Source organism: Cajanus cajan, chromosome 4 (genome assembly GCF_000230855.2).
Source record: "Cajanus cajan strain Asha chromosome 4, NIPB_CcT2T_4, whole genome shotgun sequence".
Lineage (NCBI taxonomy): Eukaryota > Viridiplantae > Streptophyta > Magnoliopsida > Fabales > Fabaceae > Cajanus > Cajanus cajan.
The window spans coordinates 78,841,140-78,868,634 of NC_138520.1; the positions used below are offsets into that span (position 1 = coordinate 78,841,140).

At 35.1% G+C, this 27,495-nt stretch overlaps 1 protein-coding gene across 3 annotated transcripts in view; it reads right to left on the reverse strand.

The window, feature by feature from the left end:
* Nucleotides 1–27,495, reverse strand: part of SWEETIE (HEAT repeat-containing protein) — a 36,368-nt gene extending 8,873 nt beyond the window's left edge. Inside the window, exons 1-34 of one of the 3 annotated variants that reach the window (XM_020369067.3) lie at nt 27,208–27,495; nt 26,400–26,607; nt 25,154–25,260; nt 23,508–23,744; nt 23,312–23,401; nt 23,147–23,234; nt 21,616–21,680; nt 20,648–20,752; nt 14,357–14,446; nt 14,134–14,214; nt 13,942–14,010; nt 12,994–13,119; nt 12,106–12,209; nt 10,449–10,581; nt 9,931–10,037; nt 9,678–9,788; nt 9,419–9,586; nt 8,352–8,438; nt 7,457–7,550; nt 6,494–6,562; nt 6,282–6,404; nt 6,131–6,199; nt 5,712–5,816; nt 5,294–5,382; nt 4,431–4,587; nt 3,198–3,347; nt 2,825–2,874; nt 2,617–2,716; nt 2,473–2,529; nt 2,318–2,385; nt 1,487–1,580; nt 868–1,073; nt 402–546; nt 213–281 (exon numbers count right to left, since the gene is read on the reverse strand). In XM_020369067.3, the coding sequence (XP_020224656.2) occupies nt 213–281; nt 402–546; nt 868–1,073; nt 1,487–1,580; nt 2,318–2,385; nt 2,473–2,529; nt 2,617–2,716; nt 2,825–2,874; nt 3,198–3,347; nt 4,431–4,587; nt 5,294–5,382; nt 5,712–5,816; nt 6,131–6,199; nt 6,282–6,404; nt 6,494–6,562; nt 7,457–7,550; nt 8,352–8,438; nt 9,419–9,586; nt 9,678–9,788; nt 9,931–10,037; nt 10,449–10,581; nt 12,106–12,209; nt 12,994–13,119; nt 13,942–14,010; nt 14,134–14,214; nt 14,357–14,446; nt 20,648–20,752; nt 21,616–21,680; nt 23,147–23,234; nt 23,312–23,401; nt 23,508–23,744; nt 25,154–25,260; nt 26,400–26,607; nt 27,208–27,372 (3,786 nt within the window). In that variant the 5' untranslated portion in view covers nt 27,373–27,495. Of the gene's footprint in view, nt 1–212; nt 282–401; nt 547–867; nt 1,074–1,486; nt 1,581–2,317; nt 2,386–2,472; nt 2,530–2,616; nt 2,717–2,824; nt 2,875–3,197; nt 3,348–4,430; nt 4,588–5,293; nt 5,383–5,711; nt 5,817–6,130; nt 6,200–6,281; nt 6,405–6,493; nt 6,563–7,456; nt 7,551–8,351; nt 8,439–9,418; nt 9,587–9,677; nt 9,789–9,930; nt 10,038–10,448; nt 10,582–12,105; nt 12,210–12,993; nt 13,120–13,941; nt 14,011–14,133; nt 14,215–14,356; nt 14,447–20,647; nt 20,753–21,615; nt 21,681–23,146; nt 23,235–23,311; nt 23,402–23,503; nt 23,745–25,153; nt 25,261–26,399; nt 26,608–27,207 lie in introns of those variants that run through there. The other 2 variants (XM_020369070.3, XM_020369071.3) reach the window with 2 other exon arrangements.

A 27,495-nucleotide genomic window follows, 5' to 3' on the forward strand; every position in this document is an offset into this window, starting at 1 on the left:
TCTACCACAGACCCTGGAGTTAATAACAAGTTGCTCTGGGAAAAAAAATAAATAGAAAGAAGAAGAAAAAGAAAAAGAAAAAGAAATGTTAATTAGCTCCAAAAGAAGTTTTTATTTGCTATTAAGTATTTTGCATTGTTATCAAAAAAAGATAAGAGGGATAAAAGGCATTCAAGTTGTAAAGCCATCATAGTTCACAGGGAACATATTACCTTGTCCACAATAGTGCCGAGAAGACCGACACCTACTGGCTGCATGTTCTCAAACTGAATTGTGCTAATCTGATATGGGGGAAAAAGAAAGCGGAGGTCATTGTTGAGTTTTAATATATCTTCAATATTCAATACAAGTGCAAATGGTAAGTCATGCAAGGCTAATATATTCTGAAAAGAAAGCAGTACCTGATAAGCAAGTGATATTAACTCTTGCAAGTGGAGAACTAACCAATCACCAGTGGCCTGCCCACTTGCATGTTCTTTCCTCGCCAAAAATAGATCAAAATGTGCAGGATTTCTTCCTACAGCATCTGGTAGATGGCTCAAGCATCTGCAATAACATTAATTATTCAAATAACAAATAGTAAAGAAAGATTGAAATCATACTTTTTAATCAGAAAAAGAACAGCCTCAAAATATAAATCATGACATAATTTCAAGATTAATTCTTTCCTAAAGAATGAGGATATATTATATTTAGCATTAGATAAATTAACATCACATGACAGAATCCTTTTTTAATTATCTTTAATAGTAAAACAAAGGGGTGATTATACTTAAATTTTAAATTGGGTAAATTTATCATTGTCAGAAACATTAAGTTCAATACATTCATATAAAATTTTAAATTACATAGTTGAGAAATACGTACTCTGCGGCAAAAAGTCTTGTCTTATATCTGAGGTACTTCTCCCTGTTAGTGGCACCAATGGGACCTTGAAACTTGTGACTCTGCATGCTGTTGGAGCCAGGAACCATATTTTCGTCATCTCCAAGGTTCAACCTTGAATCCCCATCTGAGTTATCATTTGCCGCAATATTATTATTTTCAGTGTTCCTCATTGATGTTGCAAGGACCTGTAATAATTCCATACCATTGTGAAGAGTACCGTAAAGTGTCAAAAAAATTTTTTTTACCAAAATATAAAGGAGGGATGAACAATTGACAGCATATGCTTGTAATATTCCACTAGTACCTACTATGAATTGAGGAGTAGACTGGAGGCAATTTATGGTCATATAACTTTTCAACATGACATCACCATCAAGTGATGTTTTCTATCTTTTTTGCCCATTGACAGTTTAGTAGGAAAAGTAGTTACTGTCATTTGAACATCCTTGCTTTTCCTTTCATTGACGTTGGACATCATTCTTTCATTTATTTTCCTTTAAAAACATCAGTTTTTCATGTCTTTTTGCAGTACAGTTTCTAGACATTGTAACCGTTAAAAGCATATAGAATATACTGCTTTTAGAAATAGAAAGCATACCACTTTGCGACATACTGATATCCAATGTGAAGGACATGAAGGACAAGATGCACAGAGTAATCGCATGATTGTGGTTCGCACCAAGTTACCAATTCTGCACAAATGAAACGAGTAAGAACTAAGCAGTCTAAAAGCCAAATGCCAATAACTATGGTGCACCATGACCAAGCCAATTTGTTTATAAATACAGTTTGTTAATAAAATATAAATGATAACTGTGGTTGACTATGGTAAAAGCCATCATCCACCATTTCCCTCTCAAAATGAATTTGTTAAACCACTCCCTCTCCCCGACTATCCCCCCTCTATAAAATAAAATAAAATAAAATAAAACAAAATTGTGAAACTTGAGGGAGAGCCAACAAACAATCTTATCAGAAAACAAGGCTGAATATAAACATCTCCTTTGAAGATTGAAATATTTAAAACAAACCAAAGGCAACAAAGGAAGGCATGCAAAGAAGAAAAACAAGAATAATTATCAACAAACATTCAGTATTCAACAAATCTGTTACAGTAGAGTTTCATTCTCAGTTTTTATTGCACATTGCACACTTCATTATTGTCAACTGGTATTGCCTTCTATTGACCTGTCTAGAAGAACGACTAATTCCAGGTTTTGTATTTCTTCTGACATCACTCTGCCTCTCTAATATAAACATAAATATTAATTTTTATTTATAGTATAGAGGCGAGACAATTACAAAACAAATGCATAGGCAATTACCTAAAATAATTTCATGAAACTAATAATAAAAAAGGTGTTTGATCGTAACCCAAAAACTAATCAGCAAGAAAGGGTTAGAAAGCTCCTTTTTTCTATATACGTACTCAGAATCAGTTTCCTCATCCAGCATATAGAACAAGTTATCTTCAATCTGCTCAACAATAACTGAAGCCTGTAAAGATTAAAATCACTTCTCAGCACAAAAATCCAACGTGCTATTATTTCTATATTAAAAATAATATCAAGGTGAGAAACCAACTGGATCTTTCTCAATTAGATGCCTTAGAGTAGAAACAGCAAGATGCCGTAAAGTTGGCTGCATTTTTAAGGGGGGAAAAAGTGTAAGCAGAAAAGAAGAGTGAATAACACATTACCTATGATGAAAAATAAATAAGAAGGAAACCTGTTTCGATGACAAAGTAGATAGAAGAGTCTGCACATGGGAGTGTACAGAAACAGCTTGGGGTGCGAAAAGAACAAGTTGTTGCGTGAAGCGTGCACTCCTGCAATAGAACAAGCAAAACTTTTGATAACCATCAACAAAGACAACATGAAGACAAAAACAAGATCACTGCAAGAAAATGTTAATTATACTGAATGAAGAAACTTACTCAAGCATAGTTGAAGTTTCTTGCCAGCAGCTAATCTCAGCAATGGCAGACTGGAAAGGAAAAAAAAAATACTGTATGAACTATACATTGAAAAGAAATGATGATCCTAGATCATGTGAACAACTTCAGTGCCTATAAGTTGTAGGCTACAAGTGCAACTCTCGTATCTTTATGGAAACTTCTTTGACGTAGCAACTGACTGATTTGTGGAAACTTCTTCGACACAGCAACACTTATAGATTTTTTTTAATATCTCTCATTTGTGATTTCCTTTTACATTAAAGGGGATTGCTTACCTCCAAATTCCTTGTAACTATTTTCTCTTTCTTCTCAATAAGTTTCTATTTTCACTAAAAAATACTAAAACTATTACCTTAGAGCGTGAGAAAAAGATGCTTCCTGGGGCAAGCTCAGGACCAAGAACAGTAACTATAGCATTTATAAGGCGGCCAACTCCTTGCTGAATGTCTACTAAACCATTCTCATCAGATAAAAGAATGTCCATAGCTAGAGAAAGGGTTGCCTGTAAAGAAAATTAGAGAAAATCGTGTGATGTCTAATAAAATATATTGCATAATAAAATGAGGTACATTTATCTGATCAACAAATAAAAGCAGCACATAGTTTTCCCTATGTTTGGCTATCTTATAGAAGTAGAGGACAATGGAATAGAACAAACTAAAAAAAAAATACCACTCAATTGTTTGGATATAAGATGATGGGATGGATACTTGTTTTGGTTCAATCCAACCCCCTTCCCCCCAAAAGCAAATGGAAGGAAATAGAAGTTGGGGTTTTGGATGTAATGGAGTGGAATCCATTCCATTATGTTTCATTTCATTCCATTCTAGTTTAAAAAATCCAAACAATGGAACATTTCAAAATTTGGGTGCAAAAAGATAGATCAAAGAAGTAGATACTAGAAGGATGTAAAGGCAGAAATGAACTTCTATGTAAAAGGCCAAGACAGGCGGCAACTAAGTGAGGGATAGGCCTTAGAGCCTGTTTGGATAAGTTTCTCCAAAATCACTTCTAGGAGAGAGAAATGGGAAGAAAAATTGAAATAAGTTTCTCCACAAACTAAACTATAGTTTATGCATGAATTAAAAATTAAGATTTTGGAGAAGCCAATAGGAGAGAACTTCTATAAATTAGTTTATACATAAGTTAATTTTAGGCTTTTAGCTAATTGAGAAGCTTATTTCATTTTTCTTTCCTATTTTTTTCTCCAAGATGTACTTTTGGAGAAGTTTATCTAAGCAGACCCTTAGTAACAAAACAAAGAACTAAAACTCAGTTCTTATTATTGGTAAAACATTGGCAGCATTTTTCTCAGCCATGTCCACATAAATGCACATTTATCATTGAAGAGTTTGCTGTAATGGAGTTGGGTAATTGTAATAATTAATTAATTTAAAATAAAATAAAAAAACTGGATGGTCATATGAATCAATCAGTAACATTTCATAGTACTAAGATTTAATTGCTCCTTAACAAATATTATCACATTAGAACAAGGGAAAAGCTCTTCATACTGCAATTATTCTTTCATACAGGTCATCAATTCTTATTGATCCGAAGATGTTTACATTTAAAATGGGAATACCTGGACATGAGAGACAAAAGACAAACCAGCAGCTTCAATAGTTAAAAGAATCCCATGCATAGACCAAATTTGCAGATTAGCTACTGAACTTTTAGCAAGTGAGGAGATAGAGCTCACTGTTGCAGGCACTAAAGTTGACAAAGCAATTCCTCCTGCACTGCAGTCAATATATATATATAAGAAAAAACTGTCAAAACTTATATAGAGAAAAGATAATGTTGTAGTCTAGGGACAGGGTGCCAGATTTATAAAAATAATAATAATAATAATAATAAATTGACCCTATAGCAAGAAAAAGGAAGTAAAACATATAATCAGTTATATAAGTTTGAAGTAGTTATTTGATCGGCTAAGCGAAATATCTAAGATGATATTATAAATTAAATGTACCCTTGTATTTATGACTCCAAATATAAATGCATGTTTCTCATAGTATAGCAATTCAAACATACGGAATCTATCTCATGTCTCTTGTGCATCTCTTTCTAAACAATTTTCATTGTAACTTTCTTCCGTTGTTGTTCTCGTGGAAGGATTTCTTATCCTCCTTTCTTTAAACTCAACTTTCTTACTAATCTTTTATCATTAAAAAAAAAAAATTAATCACCCTTTATTTCAGGCCAACACATTCAAAAACCCAGCACAGAATTTTTTTATTTTATACCCTTAAAACTAAACCTGTCAAATGTTGATTCTCTATACTTTAAAGCAGAATTTGTGCTAAGGTATAGACAAACACAGCTCGAACAAATCAAAACTCATCAGTGATTCAGAATGAAAGGATGATATCTTGGGGGAATTAAAGAAAATGTTAAAATAAACATGCAAACTATTAAGCATTGATTAGTATTATAATAAATGACCTGCGATGAATGCAGCCAAGTGCCAAAGCAATTGATCCAGCATAGTTGGGATCACTTGCACCATTTAGGTCACCTAGTAGTGATCTAGTCTGCTTGCCACCATCATTGATGAAAAGGACAATCAGAAATGAAAACGTAATTAGCACGGACAAAATTGAGAAGCTATGTGCATGAGTGCTAAGTGAGAACGCAAAAAATGAAAATAGCTAATCTTGCCCATATAACCATACATGGATTGTTAAGATTACTTTTATTCAAATTCAATCTTAATTGTCCATGAATGATTGTATGATCAAAGATTAGCTGTTCTTATTTCTCAAATTCTCACATAATATGCAACCTACAAAATGAAGAGAATGTTTCTTATAAACAGAACAGTGAAGAACATGTATCTTGAAAAGCAGACTGAAGAACTTGCCATTCTTGCAGTGAAGATATCATTTCCAAATCGAGCTAGATATCCAAGACTTTCAGATGATGCTCTACGCTGTGATGCACAAATGTCTCCCTCTTCCAAAATTCCCTTCCATTTGAATTCAACAAACATGTCACAACATTTAACAAAAGAAAAGAAAAAGGGCAACAACACTTCAACAACAATAGGTATTTAAAAATAATTGAAGAAAGTATTGATTTTTTTTATATATATTTTCATTCTTAGAATGTGAATTTAGACCTAACTTAACCCCACAAAATTGACTTATAAGGTGAGAATTGTCCTCCCATTTATCTACATTAATTTAGTCATATCACTAGTTGACATGAGACTTGAGTTTTTCCCAATACCAAGATACTAGATGCATTTACTTTTTGTATCACTATTAAAGGACTTCCTACCAGGAAAATAGATTGTGCCAAACCCAAAATCTCTTGTCCTAATTTTTGTGGCCGAAGTGACAGCAAAGCCTGGAAATGATACCAAAAACATTATGTTAGGTGATATCCACACAAGATCCTTTATTAATACCAATAGAAGGATGGAGAGAACCTTAAAGCCAGCATGTAAGCCTGCACAAATATTGGTAAGACTAGCTTTACGCCAATGTTGTTTTTTCCCAGCTTTCAAACACTGCTCTATAATGCTCAGAAGGGAGAGCATGCCACCACTATCCTGAAATATAAAGAAACTAACTGATGTCAGCAATACAAGCAACCACTATCTGAAAATTCTGCAATATGCGAGGTTGTGTGATGAACTACCTGAGAAGCAAAAATGATCCCAAAAAACAGAAGCATCTGATTCACCAAAGTCTTGCTTATTGTCTCCGGCTTCATGGTTAAAATTAAGTTGTTAGTGAAGTATAAATCCATCCAACAATAATAAGACAGCATCAAAAAAGATAATGTGAATGAGTTGGATGAACAAATAAAAATTTATTTAAATGTGAAGAGAAATTCTAACAAAATCCTTTTGAACTAGGTGGAGTCAGGTGTCAATCACATGAATATTCATCATAGGATACAATTAAGGAGAGTCAAAGCGATCGGGATTAGTTACAGTAATTAGTTAAAGGACACTAATGTAAGTTGGGGAAATAGTAGAGAGGAGCATTCAAAATATTGTATTTAATGAGAATTGGCATAGTGTACTGGATTATAAGAAAGGGGAAACCCTGGGGGGAGGATTCTTCATCCTCGTGTCTGTTCAATTTCACTAAATCAATAAAAATTACTTTTTTTTACTCAATTCCTAGAGAGGTTCCTATCAATATTTGTGCAATAAACTTTTGTAACGTGCACAAGGCCTTCTCCACCACAAAAAAATGCCAAAAATAATTTTCTAATTTGCAGCTTCTACTCGATAATGTTTCTGCTTTTGTGGTGATTTCAAAACCTTCCAAAAGCTTGTCAGACAAAAAGAAAATATGTTCCAAATTCCAATAATTACTTGATAATACATTAAGGCGAAAAGAGTGCATGTAACAATCACAAATTTAATTGAAAGATTTAAAACCATAATATAGACTTATAAAATCGTGGGTCTATCTAACAAAAACAATGGACAATTACATTTTAGGAATACTAGGCAAAAATATATCTGATATTAAAAAAAGTTAGAGACAAATGATCAGTTAATATATAGTTAACCCATTAAATTATGTTTGCATATTGGTAACTACATACATAGCTGATTGTGAATTGTATTCTCCAAAGAACTAATACCTGAGGAAAGCTAGAAATTTCATTCTCCCATACACAGGGCATAAGGCCATCTTTTCCTCCTTGAAAAGCACGAAGCTCATCTTCAAACCAATCCCTTTTTTCACAGATAGACAAGTTAGAAATTGAGAAGCAAAAGAGAGACACCTAAAAGGACCTCTCTACTTGTTTTCAAAATAATGCTGAACATTCTATATAAAATCAGTCTCACCTATATCAGACATCATAAATAGATAACAGCAATATTAACATAATTGATGACATCACTAAATTCCATTGCCACAATTTGGCACTTTGTTTTAGAATATAAAATGCTGTTGCAAAGGAATGGAAAATCTCATGCACTGAAATTCTATTGAATAAAACCCAGTATTTTGGGGCAGAATCATCAGATAGGGTTGACAGAGAGAAAGTGAGGAATATAGATCACCTATTTAAGTCAGTTAGTCGACAGAGGCATCTAATGCTTTGGGAAGCAGTTAGTGGCAGAGGAAACAACAAAAGATTGAGAGAGGAGAAAAATACAGATTCTATACAAGTTTTCTTTTTATATTTTTTTGATAAAAATATTTTATTAGGAGAAAGAAACCAAATACATTGAAGTGCCACCAAACTCCTGTAAAGCTTAAAATGGATGAAGGAGAGAAATGTGGGTTGATACAGGGAAGAAAAATCAACATGTTTTAGCCTACCTAGAACAGCTTCAAATACTCCAAGAGTAAATTGATGGAACCTAACACAGCATAGTATGTGGTTCTTGCAATTAAAAGGGAGACTTTTTTTAACTTCGCAACAAGATCTTTGTAATTTCATCTGACATCACGGGTTCATTGTAATATACTCTAATAAAAAAAATAAAAATAAAAGAGAGCTTAATTGCATAGCAGCAGATAGAAACCTTCCAGGAATCCATGGACCCAACCATGCATCTCTCTTGTCTAAGAGCAATCTCAAGCACGAACTTTCTTCACATTCTGAAGCATATCTTATTCAAACAAGCAACAACAAATACTCAGATCAATCAATGAAGATTTAACAGTTAATCAATTGTTAAAAACATGAAGTAAAAGCAAGAAAATCATTTAAATTTTCACTTAAGTATACTGATAAGATGTCACAATGTAGCACAATTTCTTGTGTTTTAAACATGGTTTATAATTTTTTGGGCTAACATGATATTCACTTTCTCATTCAATCTAATTTCTCTCTGCATTACTTTATCATACAGTCCAATTGATATTTACTTTCTCATCTGTTCTTAAATTGTTCTGTTGGTGTTTCTCCATGGAACTCTTTTATTTGGAAATGGAAATTTTAGTGAATGTTGAGTGCGTCCTAACCCTAGGTCCTTCTACTGCCTACTACTTTTTGTTGATTAGCTTAATGGTTTTGGTGAAGTGAAGAAGCCTAAAGTCCTGTGACAATGGTGCAGTCTACACTACAATTCGATGTATATGGTTGGAGGATAACTTTTGTATTTATAAAAAGTTTTCTATGGCACAACAATTGATCTAGGATAAGAACAGGCATTTGGCCTTTATTTGACGTAAGGTTGTAGTATTTTTTTAAGGGTGTTTCCACAACAAAAATTTTGAGAGATAGGGTAGCTTTTTCTTTTTTTCTTTGTTGTTTTGTGTTGTGTTTAGATCTATGTCCTTACCTCATGTTCATTGAAATTTCTTCTATTCCTCAAGAAACTATTTTTTAATGATCACAAAAAAAAATAATTCTTAAAAACAGAAAATTCTTGGAAATGACATCAATCAGTAAAATAGAAAAAGAAAAACATTATAATGCCATTTTTTAAATATTTTGTTACAAGACTAAAACATTAATTACATTACATGTCATTTAAAAGAACCACTACTTCACAGACGAGAAAATTGGAACATCTTTTATATTTTAAACAAATCACATTCAACCTCAAGTCAAAATATTAAATGGCAGAAACAGTGTAAACACTACCTGAACGGAAATGTACATAGTTGAATAATCTGAGGATGGTCATTCTTAAATGACATAGGATCAGGAAGAGATTGGTAAGCTATTAAAGTTTTGATGACAAATACATCCACCGCAGGCTTTACATATGGCAGTTCCTTGGCTCTCAATGCTGATATGTATGATAATGCACTGCATTCAACATATAATAGGAATTACTATAAAATGTCAAATGAAGTCAGTCATAATTGAAAAAGAGCAGGTATACAAGACCAAGTTATACCTACTAAGGTATACAAGAACTGGTTGAAGTAGTACTCCACCATTCACAACATTAGGAGATATGAAGCACTTTATAAATGCTGTGAGTGCATGAACAGCTGCAGACCATACACTACAAAATACAAGAGGAAATAATGAATTACAAAGTAATCACCGGATGGGTGAAGAATTCAATTAATGGGAGAGAAAAATAAGATAATCTAAAAACAACTTTATCACAGAAATGATACAGTCTAATGTTAAGATGTACTTACTGTATCATCGACATTAAATCTTCAGCTTTTGTAATTTCCTTTTCTGGATTCCCAACAAATAGGCTAGCCCATAAGGCAAGAATATCAAAGACATCCTCTTCAAGCTCCTGTGTGCAAGGAAAAACTCCATCGCATGAGAAACTTGCTTAAAAGTTAAATCAATTATTGGACATGTCATAGGTCCTATCTTAATAATAATTTTCAGATTTCATCTTAACAAATTTTATGAAACATGTAGGAATTTCATGTTATAATTTTCCAAGAGGATAGATAACTAAAGAAAATCAGAAAATGGACATGGGCTTGAAAAGAATTGGAAATATCAAGGACTATTCTGAAAGTAGCCACTAAGACTGACTCCCTTGAATATATGATTCTTCTCATTAATGTTGTTATCAAATACTAAGGTTAAATTTATGTAATGCTGATACCAAATATTTACAAATGATTTCCTTTAAAAAAAAATTCATAAAAAAAGTATAGCTTAAGAAAAATCCTAATTATCAAAAAGTCCAAACCTCTTTCGGTAAAGAAGCCAATAATGAAGATAAAAGCAACCACCCAGCTTCCTTTTCAACTGTGGCTGCCACTGGATTGCGACTATGTTCTGTCAGCATTTTCTTTGAAACCCCAAACACTATTCCAGGAAACCTGGTTATAGCACAGCACAGTATTACAAATTAGTACAGCAAATCAAGCAAGCATTAAATTTCATAAATAACAATTATTCTGTCGTTGTCCATTAGTGTGTGCTGTATGACACCTGTAAATTGTGTTTAGTAGTCTGATAGAGTAAGTTAGAACTGTTTATGGCAGCCTGATTATATAAAATATATTTGGTGCTACACAATGATCTGATATATATATATATATATATATGTGTGTGTGTGTGTGTGTGTGTGTGTGCACGTGCGCGCGCGTGAGGTGTAAATCTCTGCCATACAACCATACCCATGATTAAAATTAAAAATTATTTAAAATCACAAAATCACTAAAAAAAAAGGTTACAAAAATAATATATAAATACAATTAGTACCGTTTTGTCTTAAAAAAATGCATTTGACTGATACTGCTACCGGAAAAAAAATTGGGATGAAATAATGAACAAATAAACGAATATTTTTTTGTTCCAGCAAATAAACAAATATAAGAATAAGTGTATAGTGTTGCAAATAAATTGACAAAAAAAAACTGCAACCAATCTGAACAACAAAAGATCACATAATTACAACTTGCCACCACATTTTCATGAGCGTTTCCAGAAATATCGAAAACAATAAAATTTTGTTTTCAAAATAGAGCTTCTTTTGAAAATATTTTCATATTTTCTAAAATGAAAACTAAATGTATTTTCAGTGTTATTTTCTATTTTCTTTGAAAATGAAAACAGAAGATACTTAAACCAAACATACCCTCAACGATCTCCGTTAAATTAAAAGTTCTTAATGTATAGCTTAAATATAAAATTTTTTAAAAAACTTGAAAATTATGATACTTTGTTATATAGACTCATATACATATACATACATACACACACATATATATAGTTTCTATACTTCTAACAGAAATATAATCTAGCAGTGACTGACTGACAATTACGTAACTGATTAACAGTCCTAACTAACTCTAACAGTCTCTAATGACTCAATGTACAAATGCCATACAACACAAACTAATATTACCTAGCACCAAAGTGAAACTAAGAATGCAAATTATAATTGGAGTTGACTTAGCAAGAAAATTTGATCCATGTTAAAGAAGAATGCTAGAAGAGCATATCCTGTAAAAGCACTGGTTACCATTGATGCCCTTTAATGGAATACAACAATAAACAAAAAAACCAATATTTATATCTAGTATCATATAGCCAATACAAAAAAGTATAAGTCTGAATCATTTGATGCTTTTATGTACAATTTAGATTCTTTTATACTTCAAATCATTTCAAACTTCCTCATCCAAACAAATCAAGGTGCTAATCCACTTCCATTCCATCATAGAACATGGATAAAAATTACAACCCAAGCAAAACGACTAAGCACTTCAAAATTCAAGGCATAGTCACAAATATTTAAATAGTAGAAAGAAATTCATAAATTTGATGTGAAAATATAACTTGTGCAGGTATAAAATAAAATACAAAATATAATTAACGAGGGAGGCAAGACAACTTACCTTGCTGGATAACCAAGAGGTAATTTTGGTGAAATAGAAACCAAAGCTGCCAAGACAGTAGCCTGCCCATGCAAAGAATCGAGCTCAAACTGTAAATTGCTTCCCTGCAAATAAGGTATCAATGTTAGTTTATAGAATGAAAATTTACAAGAGAGCCACTAGTTGAAGATGGCTTTTTCATAATCCCTCCACAAATAAAACAACTGAAATTTTTTATGTATGATACGAACTTATTCTTGTTTTTAAAGATTCACTTGACAAGATCCATGTAGTAATAATAATTAGTTATATTTCAATGGCTAGGCTGTTTATAGTTACTAGGATTTTAACTACATAATCTATTACAAAAATAGAATCCTATATAATTGAAGCATATATAGCATATAAATCTGAGCTATATTCTATTAACATGTGTGAAAAAACAAACTAATCAGTAAAATAGTTCTAATATGGTAGATGTAACCTTCCAACTCAGCTAATATTCGGTCAATATATAACAGCCATTGTCCCAAAACAGCTAAGAACAAACAACTCACATATAGGAAGGGGAACCTACTCCTTAACCATGAATTCCCACTGTTAACTCAGCTGAAGCACTAATGAGAATACCAAACCACCAAGAAAACAATAATTTGCATAATGAAATGAAGGAAACTGGACTTCATCAATCAAAAACAGCCTCCGATCAGCTGCCAACTTAACTAAATTTAGTTATCAATACATGTTTGTCTATATTTTTCATGCATCTCCTTTGTACATCAGCTGTGAAGATTTGTTACCTTCTTCTGTTGAACTCTTTTCATATTTCATATTACCTTTAATAGAACTTTTTCATCAATAATAATAAAGGATGCAATAGTATAAATATTAAGATTTGATGAATTTTACCTTTTCAAACGAAACACTCTCTCTTAAAGCAGTAAGATTGGTCACCCCATATGAAGTTAAACCACCAACACAAGTTGGATCAACTTCAGCCAATGCATGTAATGCCAAAGCAGCCTCAATCCGAACCTAACAACATGCATATTTCAAACAGATATGACACAAAATAAATTAAAGCCTGAATATAAGAACTATGCTGTGAGTCCATATTTATCAAGATTAGATTAATTTAGAAAGAGATATAACAATATGCACACTTAGTATATTGATTTTATTTAGATATCTAATAAACACACACAACCCCAAAAAATGATAAAGCTTAAAGTATACAAAAAGCACAGATAGACTCGTCAGTACTCAAACTTAAATTTGATTAATTTACAAACAGAATGAAATTGTTATAATCATGCATTGAAAAAATGGTCAAAGAAGCTTTAATATCATGTATAGGGCCATGAGTATTATTTTTTTACATCTTTAACATCACCCAACCACCAACCAAATAAAATAAAATAACCTCCACAAGCACCTCTTCCAATTTTTCTTAATTCTCAAAACAGCTAATATTCCTTTGACTCATGTATAGCAACAATAAAGAACTCAAATTTCATTTTGAATAATTGGGGAAAAGGATCCCTTAATTTATCATAAGAAGCACAATTAAACCTTAAAGGTCTTCAAATAAGTATGTGAAGAACTCAAAAAGAAAGGTAAATTCATTTCTCTCCACAAACCGCCATCCTAATGGAATTTCAGCCGTCTTGTCTTTCACATTTTCCTTGAAGAAACTATCTAAAGGCCATATCATTTTTACTTTTTATTATTTCATTCTACCCAAGAACAAGATGATGTGTTAAACTTAAATAAGAATTGAATCCACAATGAAAAAGATAGAATTGTTTGAGAACAATAAATTATATCTTTAAATAAAATATGGCATCATGAGCTCACTAGCTTTGAAGAATGTGACACTGCTGCAACTATAGTGTTGTCAAGAACTTCCTTAAATTCAAATGGAACCTGCACGTGGAAAATTTAATATAAGCACACCTTGAGACATCCCAGTCCTGGCTGTATTTCCTTGTTGAAGGCATCTAGATTTCATTACCTAATTGAAACGTAATCAGTTCAGTTATGCCTTACCTCTCCCAGTGTCTTTAGAGTATATGACAGTGTACGTAAGGCTGCCACTTTCATGGAGGGACTCGCTTCTGGTGCTTGGAGCTATAATTTGCCAAAAAGTGGGGAAGAAATGATTTGGGGGGGTAAGAGTTTCAATACACATCATTAAGATGACATCAAAGCTGAAATACTCAAAACTTGAAAAACTTATGGAAACTACTGATTTATTTTAAATAAACTGTACCTGCTTTCCTAAAAAAACCAAGAAGCTCCTTTGAGTAGGTTCAGTCATTTGATCTGTTACAGCAACACGAAGGACATAAAGAACACATGCCTGTAGCAAGAAATAAGGCACTCTTCTCAACAGTTTCCAATCTAGAAAATATTACAACCCTTTGAGAGAAGCAATTCTTAGAAGAAAATATTATTGATTAATGAATTCAATAATGATACAAGAGAAGTGTATCTGCATATATACCTAACGGACTTAACTAACTCAAGAGTTAGTAAGTCAGTTAGACTAACTAACTAACCTAAAGGTATAAGCTAAAATACAATCAGAAAATATATTTGAATACACGTAAATAAGGCAAGAAATAAAAGTATTTATTATCCTATTCTATTCTCTAATACACCCCCTACAAGCTCAAGGGGGATGAAGCAAAGTGGATGGATCAGCAACATTGAGCTTGGAAAGAAGAAGACGAAAGCGCTTGGGAGACAGGGCCTTGGTCAGAACATCTGCAAACTGATGCTGGGCAGGTATATGCGAAACAACAAGGGACTTGTTGAGCACTTTTTCACGAACAAAAAAGATATCAAGCTCCATATGCTTGGATCTTGCATGTAAGACAGGGTTGTGTGAGAGTGCAACAGTACTTTGATTGTCACAAAGTACAGTGGGAGTGTTTAAAGGAACCTTTAATTCCTTCATCAGTGACTGAATCCACAAAACTTCAGTTACAGCTTGAGCTAAGGCTCTATATTCAGCTTCAGTGCTGGATCTGGCAACAAGTAGTTGTTTCTTGGACCACCAAGGCACAAGATTAGGACCAAGATAGAGACACGCTGCTGAAGTGGATCTTCGGTCATTTGGATCAGACGCCCAATCAGCATCAGTGAAAGCAGTGAGATTGAAGGGAGTCGTGTGCTGTGCAAGTGAGAATACAAGTCCATGACCGACAGTTCCTTTTAGGTATCGAAGAATACGTTTGACAACTTTCCAATGCTCTTCCATGGGAGAGCACATGAACTGACTTACCTTATTAACACTGAAGGCAATTTCAGGCCGTGTAATTGTGGCATATTGCAATGCACCAACTACGGACCTGTACAATGTAGGATCATCAAATAGAGTACCACCTTTAGCAAGCTGTTGGCCACCAATCATAGGAGTGGAGATGCCTTTTGAATCTTCCATGTTGACCTTAGTAAGGAGATCAATAATATACTTATCTTGAGAGAGTAGCAGCTTTCCATGAGAGAGAGATTTAACTTCAATGCCTAAGAAGTAGTCCAGAGTGCCAAGATCTTTAAGGGAAAAGGTAGCATTGAGTTGAGTGACAAATTTTTGTATCAAGGAAGGGGAATTTCCAGTAAGAATGATATCGTCAACATAGACAAGCATAAAGACAGTTGCATCGGATGTGAAGAAAGTGAAGAGGCTAGGGTCACACTTGCTTTTGCTGAATCCAAGCATGAGTAGGACAGACGTGAGTTTGTCAAACCATGCGCGAGGAGCCTGTTTGAGGCCATAAAGGGATTTGTGTAACTTACAAACAAGACTTTTATTGGCAGAGTTAACAAAGCCAGGGGGTTGAGACATATAGATGTCCTCCTCAAGCATGCCATTGAGGAAGGCATTATTGATATCAAGTTGTCGAAGAGGCCACTGGAAGGAGACAGCAAGAGAAAGAACAATGCGAATCGTTACAGGTTTTACAGCAGGAGAAAAAGTTTCAGAAAAATCCAAACCGGGTTGCTGATGGAAGCCTTTTGCAACCAGCCGAGCCTTATATTTATTTATTGAGCCATCAGGATTCTCTTTGACACGAAAAACCCATTTGCAGCCAATGGGTTTTCTGCCAGGTGGGAGAGTAGTTAACGTCCAGGTGTTGTTGTTATGTAGGGCTGTGAGTTCAGCTTGCATGGCAGCAAGCCAATGAGGGTCAGCTAGAGTAGTTTTGACGGTCTTGGGCACAATATGGGAGAGAAGAAGTGTGGGGTTGAGTCTGGGTTGAACAATACCATTTTTGGAACGTGTGGTCATTGGATGAAGGTTAAGGGGTCTGGCTGGTTCAGAAGTTGGACCAGAGCAGTAGAGGTATTGGGTGATGAAAAGGAGGAGGAAGGTTGAGGATCAACAGATGCAGACTGAGGATGGAAGAAACCATAATCTGAGGAAGCAGAGCTCTCAAGTAGAGCAGGTTGAGAAGGGTTAGAGGAGGAGACAGTGGGAGGGTTGATAAGGGATGGAATGCTGGACACAGAGGTGGCGGGAGGAGACGAGACAGGTTTGGAGACGAAAAGATCCTGGTAAGGAAATCTGTTTTCATTGAACACTACATCTTTGCTGATGTAGATGCGACCAGACTTGCTTAAGCACTTATAGCCTTTGTGAGTAGGAGAGTAGCCCAAGAAGAGAGACTCCTCTGACCGGGGTTGAATCTTATGCTGATTATAGGGTCTAAGTAATGGAAAGCATGAACAGCCAAAAATTTTTAGAAATTGGTAATCAGGTTGTTTGTGGTGAATTAGTTGGTAGGGTGAATGATGATCAATTGAGGAGGAAGGGAGCCTGTTAATGAGATAGACAGCAGTTAGGAAAGCATGATCCCATAATTTGAGGGGTAGCGAAGCATGATGAAGCATAGCCAGTCCCAATTCAATAATATGCCGATGACGCCTTTCAACCATGCCATTTTGATGATGAGTGTATGGACAGGTAAGTCGATGAACGATGCCTTCTTTTTGTAAAAACGGGATTAAGGGACGAAACTCACCCCCACCATCGGTTTGAACAGCCTTGAGTGGAGTTTGAAATTGTTTTTCCGCAAGTGCCTTGAAGTTAAGAAAGTGAGAGAGAACATCTGACTTTCGGTGAAGAAGATAAATCCATACATATCTAGTACATGCATCAACACACGTCAAAAAATACAAGTAACCGCAACTGGAATCTAATGATGCAGGTCCCCAAACATCAAGAAAAACAAGTTCAAGGGGTTTGGAGTAAACAGTAGTGGACGTTTTAGAAGGAAGTTTATGAGATTTAGCCACACAACATGAATCACAAAAATTGGAAGTTTTATTAATGTGAGGAATGCGAATGTTACACAATTGTAGAGCTTTGATTAGTGCAACATGATGGGGATGCCCTAATCTTAAATGCCACTGTTTGTAAGTATTGGAAACAACATTTTCACACTGTTCAAAAACAAATATACAAGGTGCAGAATTAAGAAAAGTAAGTTGCTTGAAATTGTCGTCAGAGTTGGAACTAGTCTTTGCAAAAACTGGATGAAAATGATAGAGACCATCTTCACCAAGCTTGCCCTCAAGAAGAGTCTCGTTCAAATCCTGTGATTTGACAAAGCATGAATGAGGGTAGAATACAAAATAGACATTGTTATCTTTGGCAAATTTAGAGACACTAATCAGGTTTTTCGTTAAAGTAGGGACAAGTAAGAGATTTTTAAGACAGAGAACAGTGGAAGGTTTAAGTGGGGACCGAAACACATTAGAGCCAATTGCAGTAATAGAGGTACCTTGACCATTGGCCATGGCAATATGCTCGGTTCCAGTGAACTGAGCACTTTGAAGCAGATGTTGAGGATCCGGGGTGGCATGATGGGACGCACCAGAGTCAGGGATCCAAGCTGTGGCAGTATTCAGAGTTGGCACGGCTCTTGGAGCAGAGGAGGAAGCACCAGAATAGCCTTGCTGAGTAGGAAGAATAAAACCAGGTGGTGGCATATAGGAAGTAGACCCAAAGGGGCCACCCATGGTGTAGGGAGGCAGCGAGGCTTGACTAGAGAAACCAAGCATATTTGTGGTGCCAAACTGTGGAGCAGCACCAGGACGAGGAGGATAAACAGGACTAGAGCCAAAGGTAGGATAAGGAGCAAGCATTGGAGTAAACCGCTGATAACACGTGGAGGCTTCATGACCACGTTTGTGACAAATTTGGCATTGAACCTGAGAACCACGATTTCGACCACCACGACGACCGCGACCACCTTCTCTGGTCTGAGTAGGAAAATTCTGGAACGTATTAGTTTGGGGATGAGACAGCTGGGGTTGTTGGAAGGCTAGATTGGCATTGGGGGGCACTTGAGGAACAGGAACGGTTTGGGCTAGGTTAATTGTGGCGGGTTCTTGAAGGACAGCAATTTTTGCCTGGTCAAGACGAGCTTCTTGAGCAAGAATGACATTCTCAAGTTCTGCAGGAGAGAAGGTGTCATCCCTGCTAGCAAAGGCGGTGACAGTGGAGATTAACGAGTCATATTCAGGAGGAAGGCCACCAATGATGCATTCGGCATGCTCACGGGATGAAACAGGACTACCAATTGAAGCAAGCATTTCAATAATGGTACTGATGTGAAGGAGATATTCAGAGCACGATCGGGTCCCTTTCTTGATCGTGCGAAGTTCAAGACGCAGTTGGGCAGCCTTGACTTTGGTGAGAGAGTAAATGCTGGAAGACAAGGTCCCAAATCTGATAAGAGTGCCAACAAGAAACGACGCGAGCCTGAATGGACTCGGAAAGGGTCGAGAGCAGCCAAGAAAAGAGTAAAGAATCTTTGCGGTCCCAGACAGTATACTCAGGGTTGATGGTGTTGGAGTCACGATCTTCAGCAGTCAAGAACTTGAGTGGAATTTTTGGATTGACAACAAAGCGTTCGAGGTCATGAGCGCGAATCACAGCAGTGACCTGTTGCTGCCAGGTCATGAAATTTCAGTCATCCAATTTGCACGTGACAGACTGAGAGAAGGTGTGCGAAACGGAATGATCAGAGAGCAAAGCGGAAGAAGCCATTGGATCAGTGTAGGTAAGGGTTTGCACAACAGCAAGGGCGCAACGAACGCGCAAGAAACAGCAAAAGTGAGGCGCGAAGAACACGCAAGAACAGCAAGGAAGAGGCGCGTCAATCGCGCGAGCAGCAGCAAGGGAATTGCGCGCAAGAAAGATCGCACGAGCAACAGCAATGTGGGCAGCGCGAGGGTCAGATACGACGGAAGTATGGGCGGAGAAACGGAAACGAACCGTGCTCACGATGATACCATATGAGAGAAGCAATTCTTAGAAGAAAATATTGATTAATGAATTCGATAATGATACAAGAGAAGTGTATCTGCATATATACCTAACGGACTTAACTAACTCAAGAGTTAGTAAGTCAGTTAGACTAACTAACTAACCTAAAGGTATAAGCTAAAATACAATCAGAAAATATATTTGAATACACGTAAATAAGGCAAGAAATAAAAGTATTTATTATCCTATTCTATTCTCTAATAAACCCAACCTAGTTTATAACAAAGAAGCAAATGGATAGTTCACAAACCAGTTGCACCAAGGAAAACCCAAATTTGAAATCAATTGAAAGTATCACAATTGAGGCAAGAAAAACTATTCTATCTCAAAGACAATACATTTAAGGAAATCATTGGCTGAAAATTCTAGCAGTTTGATCTAACCACATGCACAGTGTCTGGAGAAAGAGCAGAAACGCACCAAAATTTCCCTTTTTTCCTGTCCCAAAATCTAAAATCGTGTAGGTCAAGGATTTTGCAAGTCCTCAGAAACTCATTTCACAAGTGTATTCCTATCTTTATTCAGTCAGACACAGTTTAGAATAGCTCAAACATTCAAATCTAGGAGGCCTTGTTAGCAGAAGCCAATATTTAACTTTTACTTGAATTTCTAAGTTTCTTTTTGGCATCATCCAACCCTTTCCAATGTTTGACTCCTAATGGCATCCAAATTTCAGTGAAATTTCAGTTCCATAAGAATTTGAATGGCAAGTAAATCCAAGATGTGTTCCTAACTCTATCATTTTGTTTTAAAGTTCTTCTACATGGGCTAATGACGAATATGTTTCACAGAGATGAATCCACCTTTTGTTCATAATTAATTCTTTTTCAGAGACATTAGACAGTGATAGTGTATATGTTAGCGTTACATCTATAATCTTATCCTTGTAATTGCACATAGTCTATTATCTGTTGTAGCTAATTAACTGCAGTCAGTTATGCTGAGCTGTTACTTAGAAGGGCTGTAGTATAGCCAGCATAGCTTCCTCCACAAGCTATTGCAATCTACATAAATACAGATATCTGTACTTCAACTAAATTCCTACAAACAGAGCCCAACTGCCAAAATATAAAATTAACAAAATAAATTAACTTTAAAAAATAGCACTATTTTATTTCTCCTCTCCTATTTCCACCAGTCTATCTTAATAAATGCACATCTGAAAATAAACTGAAAGCAAAAAGTCAAAGAAAAAGAATATTTGATTGAAAAAAAAAATACCAAGGCATGAGCATCAACAGAAGTTTCAGCACGGAGCATTTCCATAACTTGCAATGCAAAATGTTGAAGCTCACTATCAGGAAGCAGATATTTTATACGAATGACCTGCAAGAAAGAAATTACCAGAGAATAGTATTGACAGTCTGAACAAGTAAATGCATTTCGATTTTCTTGTTATCAATAACTGGCTTAGAAGCTACAGAACTACTAAGGGGAACAATTTACAAATACATAATGGTAAATAAATCAATAAACTTCTTCACAACCATAAAATATAAAAATGAAACATCAAAATACACCAAACCCCAGCAAAATAAAAACACTTCCATGAAATTTCAACTTCAATTCATATTCCACATGTCTCCCTAATAGAATTGTGTGTGTGTGTGAGAGAGAGAGAGAGAGTGGAATAGAGAAGATGAGAGAAAGTTTACAATAGGCAAAATATGTTTTTCATTAACTAACTAAAAAAGAATACAAGACAGGTTTATATAGAGCCAATTTATATTGGTCTATAATAACGGTAATAAATGTGCACATATACTCCCAACCTTAATAAGTAGAAGGTAGTGGCTTGAAGTGTCTGGATAAAAACAATTCACCAGGGATAGAAAAAAAATGGTTTCAAAAAGTAAATACCATTATACCATAACTAAACTATTTAAAAGGATTAAAAGAGGTCAGTGTCAGTGTTCCCAAGAAAAAATAATTAAAAAGTAACTAGCCAAAATTAAGAAATGAAGTCAAAGTAAAATGACAATGTTTCATTAAGAGTAAAAGAATTCATTAACGGCTAAAACACAAAACAAAAGAAGGATAAGTATCCCCATTAATAAAACAGAAAACAATACAGGGTTCTATGTTCTAACAAAATAAAATAACAATGCTATCCAATCTACAAATATCCACAAGAAAAATGCCTCTAAATAAACTGTAAGCTGAACATCTATCAAAGAAATGTGATTCACCTGTAAGAAAAATACCCAAGCTAGAGTTAAGCCAACCCGAACATCCCTAGACTTCACTCCACTTGCTGAAATGGAAATAATAAAAATCATTACAAGCCCACAAAGAATCTACAGCATAAATGGAAGTCTTAACAAGAAAATGAGACAATTGTAAATTTGTAATTTTTAGATGAATTTAGAGTAGTATCTAAGCAAGACATGAACTCCATTCTTTACTTTGGGCTTGTCACCTTCTGTTAATTATAAATCTCAATCAAAAGACAATCATTTTTTCTTTATAGAGATGTAAGCAGGGTATAAATTTAATCAGCACATACAAAGAAAAAGCATACTGAATTGAAATACAGACGATGTGTGAAAATAAAAACAAAACAATCTGCAGCCCATTTGAAACAAATTTGTGTTCCATGTTGAACAGAATTTTTTACTGATAACAAACAGTAAAAACAATATTCATTCACCCCCTCCATGTAGACTAGCATTGCTATCAGAATGAGCAAGGCCCAATTGGCTGGCTGACGAGCATAACCCATTTTCTAAATATTGCTGCCTATCATCCTATAACTCACTTGCAATCATTCATTTGATCTCCAATGATCAAATAGAAACACCAGCATTCAATCGCATTTCATTATATATTTTAGAAATGAATGAAAATGGAAGACAATGGTAGAAGTGTGGGACAATAAGAGAAAGTGAAGCAAAGAGTGAACAGAGAGTCATCTCAAGAGTTGTAGACCTAAAAACGTGAAAATGTAGATTCAGTTAACTTTGTGTACAAGCTTCAGCTAAATATAGACAGACAATTCTGTTACAGCAAAGCAGTAACAGAGAAGAGATTTAAACAAACTCTAAAGTAATGTAGAGGAGTTAGCTTGCAAAGCGCTCTATAACAATAGAGTGAATAGGTAGCACCAATACAGTGGCAAACCTAACAGTGATCTGTCACTGAAAAATTCAACAGCATAAGTAGCAATATAAGAATCCAAAGCCTCCACAACTAATAGTGACCAGAAACAAAAAAATATGGTATTTATTGCCCTAAGCCCTGAACTTGAGTAGGGCTTTTATGTATGGGGAGGGGAGGGGTGCGAAGTAATATTTGGCCCAGCTTTTTTTTTGGCTTAAAAGTTACATTAAAGTTAAAGATCAAAATAAGAGTTTTTAAAATATAGTAAAAGTTGCTTCGAAGAGTTAGCTTAAATGCTCCATTTAAACCAAAATTTGTTTTGTTGTCTAACATCAATTAGTTAAGGATGAGAGAGACAAAGGAAGCCTAAGGTATGTAGCTTATTTTTAAAAGTTATGCTCCCCCTTTTTCTTTTATAAAAATTAATAATTAAGCTCCTTAATTTTTCAAGAGCTGTTTTCTCCATGAGTGTTTGGCTCAACCTCTCCTTTTAAAGAAAGAAAAGCTAAAAATAAAAAATAAAAAATAAAAAAGTTAAGCCAAAACACTAAATAAAAATATGCTACTTTCCCACCATCTTTCTTGGCAAACAAAAATAGTGATCTAAACAGAGCATCAAACCTTTTGTGAAGGCCAAAATCAAATGCTTCTGCAATCCACCTTCTTGTTTTTTCCCTGGAGGTAAAGGATTTTTTCCCCTTGGTTGAACCTATTAAGATTTGGTGGGGGAAATTATGAATGATGCAAAAATCAAGGAAAAACCAGACAAAAACAATATATAGAAACCTGTGCTTCAGGATTCATTCCAAGAGCAAGTAAGGAACCCAAAGTTTCAGCAAAGGCATCTCGAACAGATGAAACAGGATCTTCAAGTGCCTATCAGAAGTAGCAGTGACAAAGAAATGTATAGAATACTATGATTTTGCACCAAACAATTGGCATATTATAGGTGAAAGAGATGAATTGAGACAAAAATACCTGCCTTGACACAGTAAGAGGATGAATTGTCAAGTTCTGCCACACCTAAGCCTGGACCTCCGATGCAAGCAAATGCCTTCAAACATCTTGCAGCAGCTATTCTCACAGCAAACGACTTATCCCCGGTGGCAGATCTCATTATGAGACGGAATGCCTCTGAATATGCTGTTGAAGCAGCACTACCACCAGAGCCTTCTAAGGCATTCTGAAGCATATATAATGCTTCTTGTCTTACAAACTCCTAATGTTTGAGTAATAAATTCTTCAAAAGAGAGTACATGTAGGTATAATAGAATAGGTGCCTTTGTTTAATTGACAAATGACACAGAAATGACAAATGCAAGAGATGAAAAAGTAAACAAATAAAGGCCCTTTGCCAATTTATAGACCCTCCCAGACACCAATGAAACATTGAACTACTGTAAGTTTAGGAAAGAAAGAACTATAGGATAATTTAGACTTCTCTCAAGTTAGTCGATGCAATTATTCATATTAAATTTCCTAAGGTTTCCCTAATTAACATTTTTCATAAACAAAAAAATTAGGAAGAAAGAAAGGAGGGAGATACAAATGCAAGAAGATACGATATCCTCAGAAGACCAAACCAAGAAAGAAAAACACAAGAACATGTAGCATTCAGCAGGGGCCTGCCAATCTCTCAGAAGATCTTCCAAAGACACCCCTTTTATTTTTTAATTGTCATTCTTTTCTGGGTTGTGGAACAGCACAATTGAACAGTAGATTTTTTTTATCCATTAGATTTACATTGACAACACCAGTGTTTGAACCTAAGACCACGTGCATACCACTCCAACCCCCCTCTCACCACTAGGCTGACCCAATTGAATAAAGTAGATGAATACAAAATATCTTAATAAAAGAAACAAGAAAATGAAACAAAAGAGAGAGAAAGGTAAGTCAACTAAGAAAAGCTCAAGTTCCATTTATAATGAATTTGACTGTTTAATGAAATTGATTAATTTATCAGACTAAAAAATTACATTCTTAAATAGTAGTATGCTGAAAATATTACAAGACTTGGGAATTGCATTATCTAAACCTTCCATCATTCTTTCCTAAAGCACCTGCCAACTCCAATAACCATTTTATTCACTTTCTATGATGTGATCAACCCCTTCATTCCATACATCTGCCATATGACCACATCCGTCCGTGCAAGATGTCACCAGAGACCTATCTTTTATATTTTTTCCTCTTTTCATTTTCTTAATCTTATTCAACAATTATTTACATGATCATATACAGGTGACCTCACATCTAACTAGTTTGATAAGATCCTCTGGTGATGTTAAACACATTCCCTGCAACCCAGTGCCAAACTTTTTAATGGTTACTGTCCAATAACATTGTATCCTTTCACTCAACAGTTGGTTTACGGACATTTCAATATATACTAAAAATAAGACAAATAACAAATATTTCAATGTAAATAGGAGCAGCAAAAGAATCATAAGAAAGTAGTAATAAAAAAAGAAAGGATTACAAATTTATAGTTCTAGGGCAAAAGAAAGCAGGCAGGCATAAACCAACACCACCAACCAAGAGAAAATTTTCTGTGAGTTTTTCATTTGATTTAGTTATTAGTAATTTAAATTTAAACATACAAACATACAAGTTGTAAGGAAATACCTCATTGAATTTCATAAGTTTAGTTGCTATGATTGTTGTTTCAAGTAAACCTGAAGTGATTCTTCTGCCAAAGTGCTTATACAATTCTCCCAAGCATTGTGCAGCACCTATAAAGTTATGTTCAGAAAAATTAGTGAAGTAAAAACAAAAGAAAAGTGACAGGAACTGAATAATTAAATGCAAGCAAAAAGAAGAAAACCAATACACTCCCGAAAAAACATGCAATGCGAAATTTAACAAAACTATAGCATGTAAGAGTCATGTGATGCCAACAGCAATCCAAAAAATACCTACAAAACAAAAGTAATAGACACTTATGCTTAGAGATTTGATTCAGTCCATAAACTCCTTACCATTTGACTTCCTTTGCAATAAGCTTGTTTTAGTGCCTTGTTGTGAGGCACTCCACTTGTTTCATTTCATGGAATTCGGCACACAAAAAACTCTCGTTTTACTTGGGGCAATTGAAAGGTTATAGCCTTGTAACTTAGTGGCCACATGTTTAAATATTGTTTGCTCTAGGGAAGACACTTATCACCTTTCTTACTTGTATTTTCCCCGTCCCTCAATAATATTTTATTTGGGTAAAAAGAATATACATTTAGAGTAGTTCTTCCAAGTTACAATCCAGATTTGAGAAGATCCAGCATAAATCAAAAATAAAAACAAGGAGTTTCCTTTATTATTTTGCAAATAGACTTGCTACATTTCATATTCTTTCTTTTTTACTTACCACAAAAGAAATCCTAAGGCTTAATTAGGGGTATGGGAAAAGATGAATGCATGTGAACATTTTTCTTCCTTGTGCTCCTTATTTTTATCTATTTTGGAAATGTCTCGTCTTCCCCATAATTTTATTCTTTCTCTTTTATTTCCAACAGTTTATCATTGTAAGCTTTATATAGCCCTTTAGTTAGTGTAATTGAAGTAGAATGATTGCATCTTCAAGGGCGTGTCTTTGCCCCTAAATTTGTTGTGGAATAGAATTATGTTTATGGCTTCCCTTTCATTTTTGTGCACATGACTGCTTCAAAGGACACAACAATGTAAGTACACGAGTTTTATATTGTCATTATAAGTTTATCTGGAAACGTGGAGAAGGAAAATATCATAATAATAGAGACAAAATCACTAGCCTTCATATAAGATTCTTCTACATCTATCAGAACTCGGAACAATCAATCACAAGCATTGCAAAAATTTAATATCCATCTAAAACTTCAAGATATCTTTAATCATGACAAACCTGCAATTTTCTGAGGTTCACTCCTCTTCCCATCAGAAAGAAATCCCTGAAGGCTGCTCGCTCTAGAGTAAATTGATATTGAATCTCCCTTAGATATGATCTTTGCCATCGCTACCGATGCCAAGTGACGCACAGGCCGTCGTGCACCAAAAACAAGCAGGGAATATAAAGCATCCTCACATCTCCTTTGACAAAATAAAATACTCTCCTGGAAATCATATTCTATGACATCAGATGTTGAGAATCACCACTGAAAGAATTTCAGGCTAAAATAAAATTGCCAAAAATTAATAAAATGACATTGAACCTCCCGCTAGTTATGGAGCTCCAGTTTATACACATGTTCTGAAAAGGCAATAAGTGCCTTCTTATCTTAGTCTTAGTCTTAGGTTACTAATTCAAATCTTGAGTGCTCTATTCAGCATGCATTGAATTTGAAATTATAGCTTAGTTAGCTCATCACAGCATGATAGCGTGAGAAGATAGAAGCAAAGCAACAACGGTTTATCCTAACTGACGCAAGCAATGTATATCACTCTAAATTCTGAATCTCAAACTTAATCTACTAAAGCAGCAACGGTTTATTCGAACTGAGAAAGCAAATGTATATCATTCTGAATTCTAAATCTCAAACTTAATCTACTAGAAAGAAAATTCGAGAAAAGAAAAACGCGAACAAATCCAAAGAAAGAGAGTAACACAAGTAAATCAGCGGCATCCGGGATCAAATCAAATATCGAACAAACGAAAAAAATGCGGAAAAAATGAATCGAGTGCAATGCGAAGGAAGGTTGAGAGAGGGAGAGACCTTGGTGTCCTCGTCGATGGCGGTGATGAGATCGGAGAGGAGATCGAAGCAGAGGAGTGGCTCCGGAGATTTGTGAACGGCAGAGGCGACTATGGATTCGAGTTGCGCAACGAGGACGCCGCACCGTGACAGCGGCGCCGTCGCCGCTATGTAATTCTTCGCCATGTAAATCCAACTTCTCTTCTTCGCTGCACCGCGGTGACTGTGTGGGTAACGGTCTGGTGAACGTTCAGGGACTTGCCTGGATCCGGCAAAATGGTGTGGGAAAGTTAATGGAATGGGTAATAA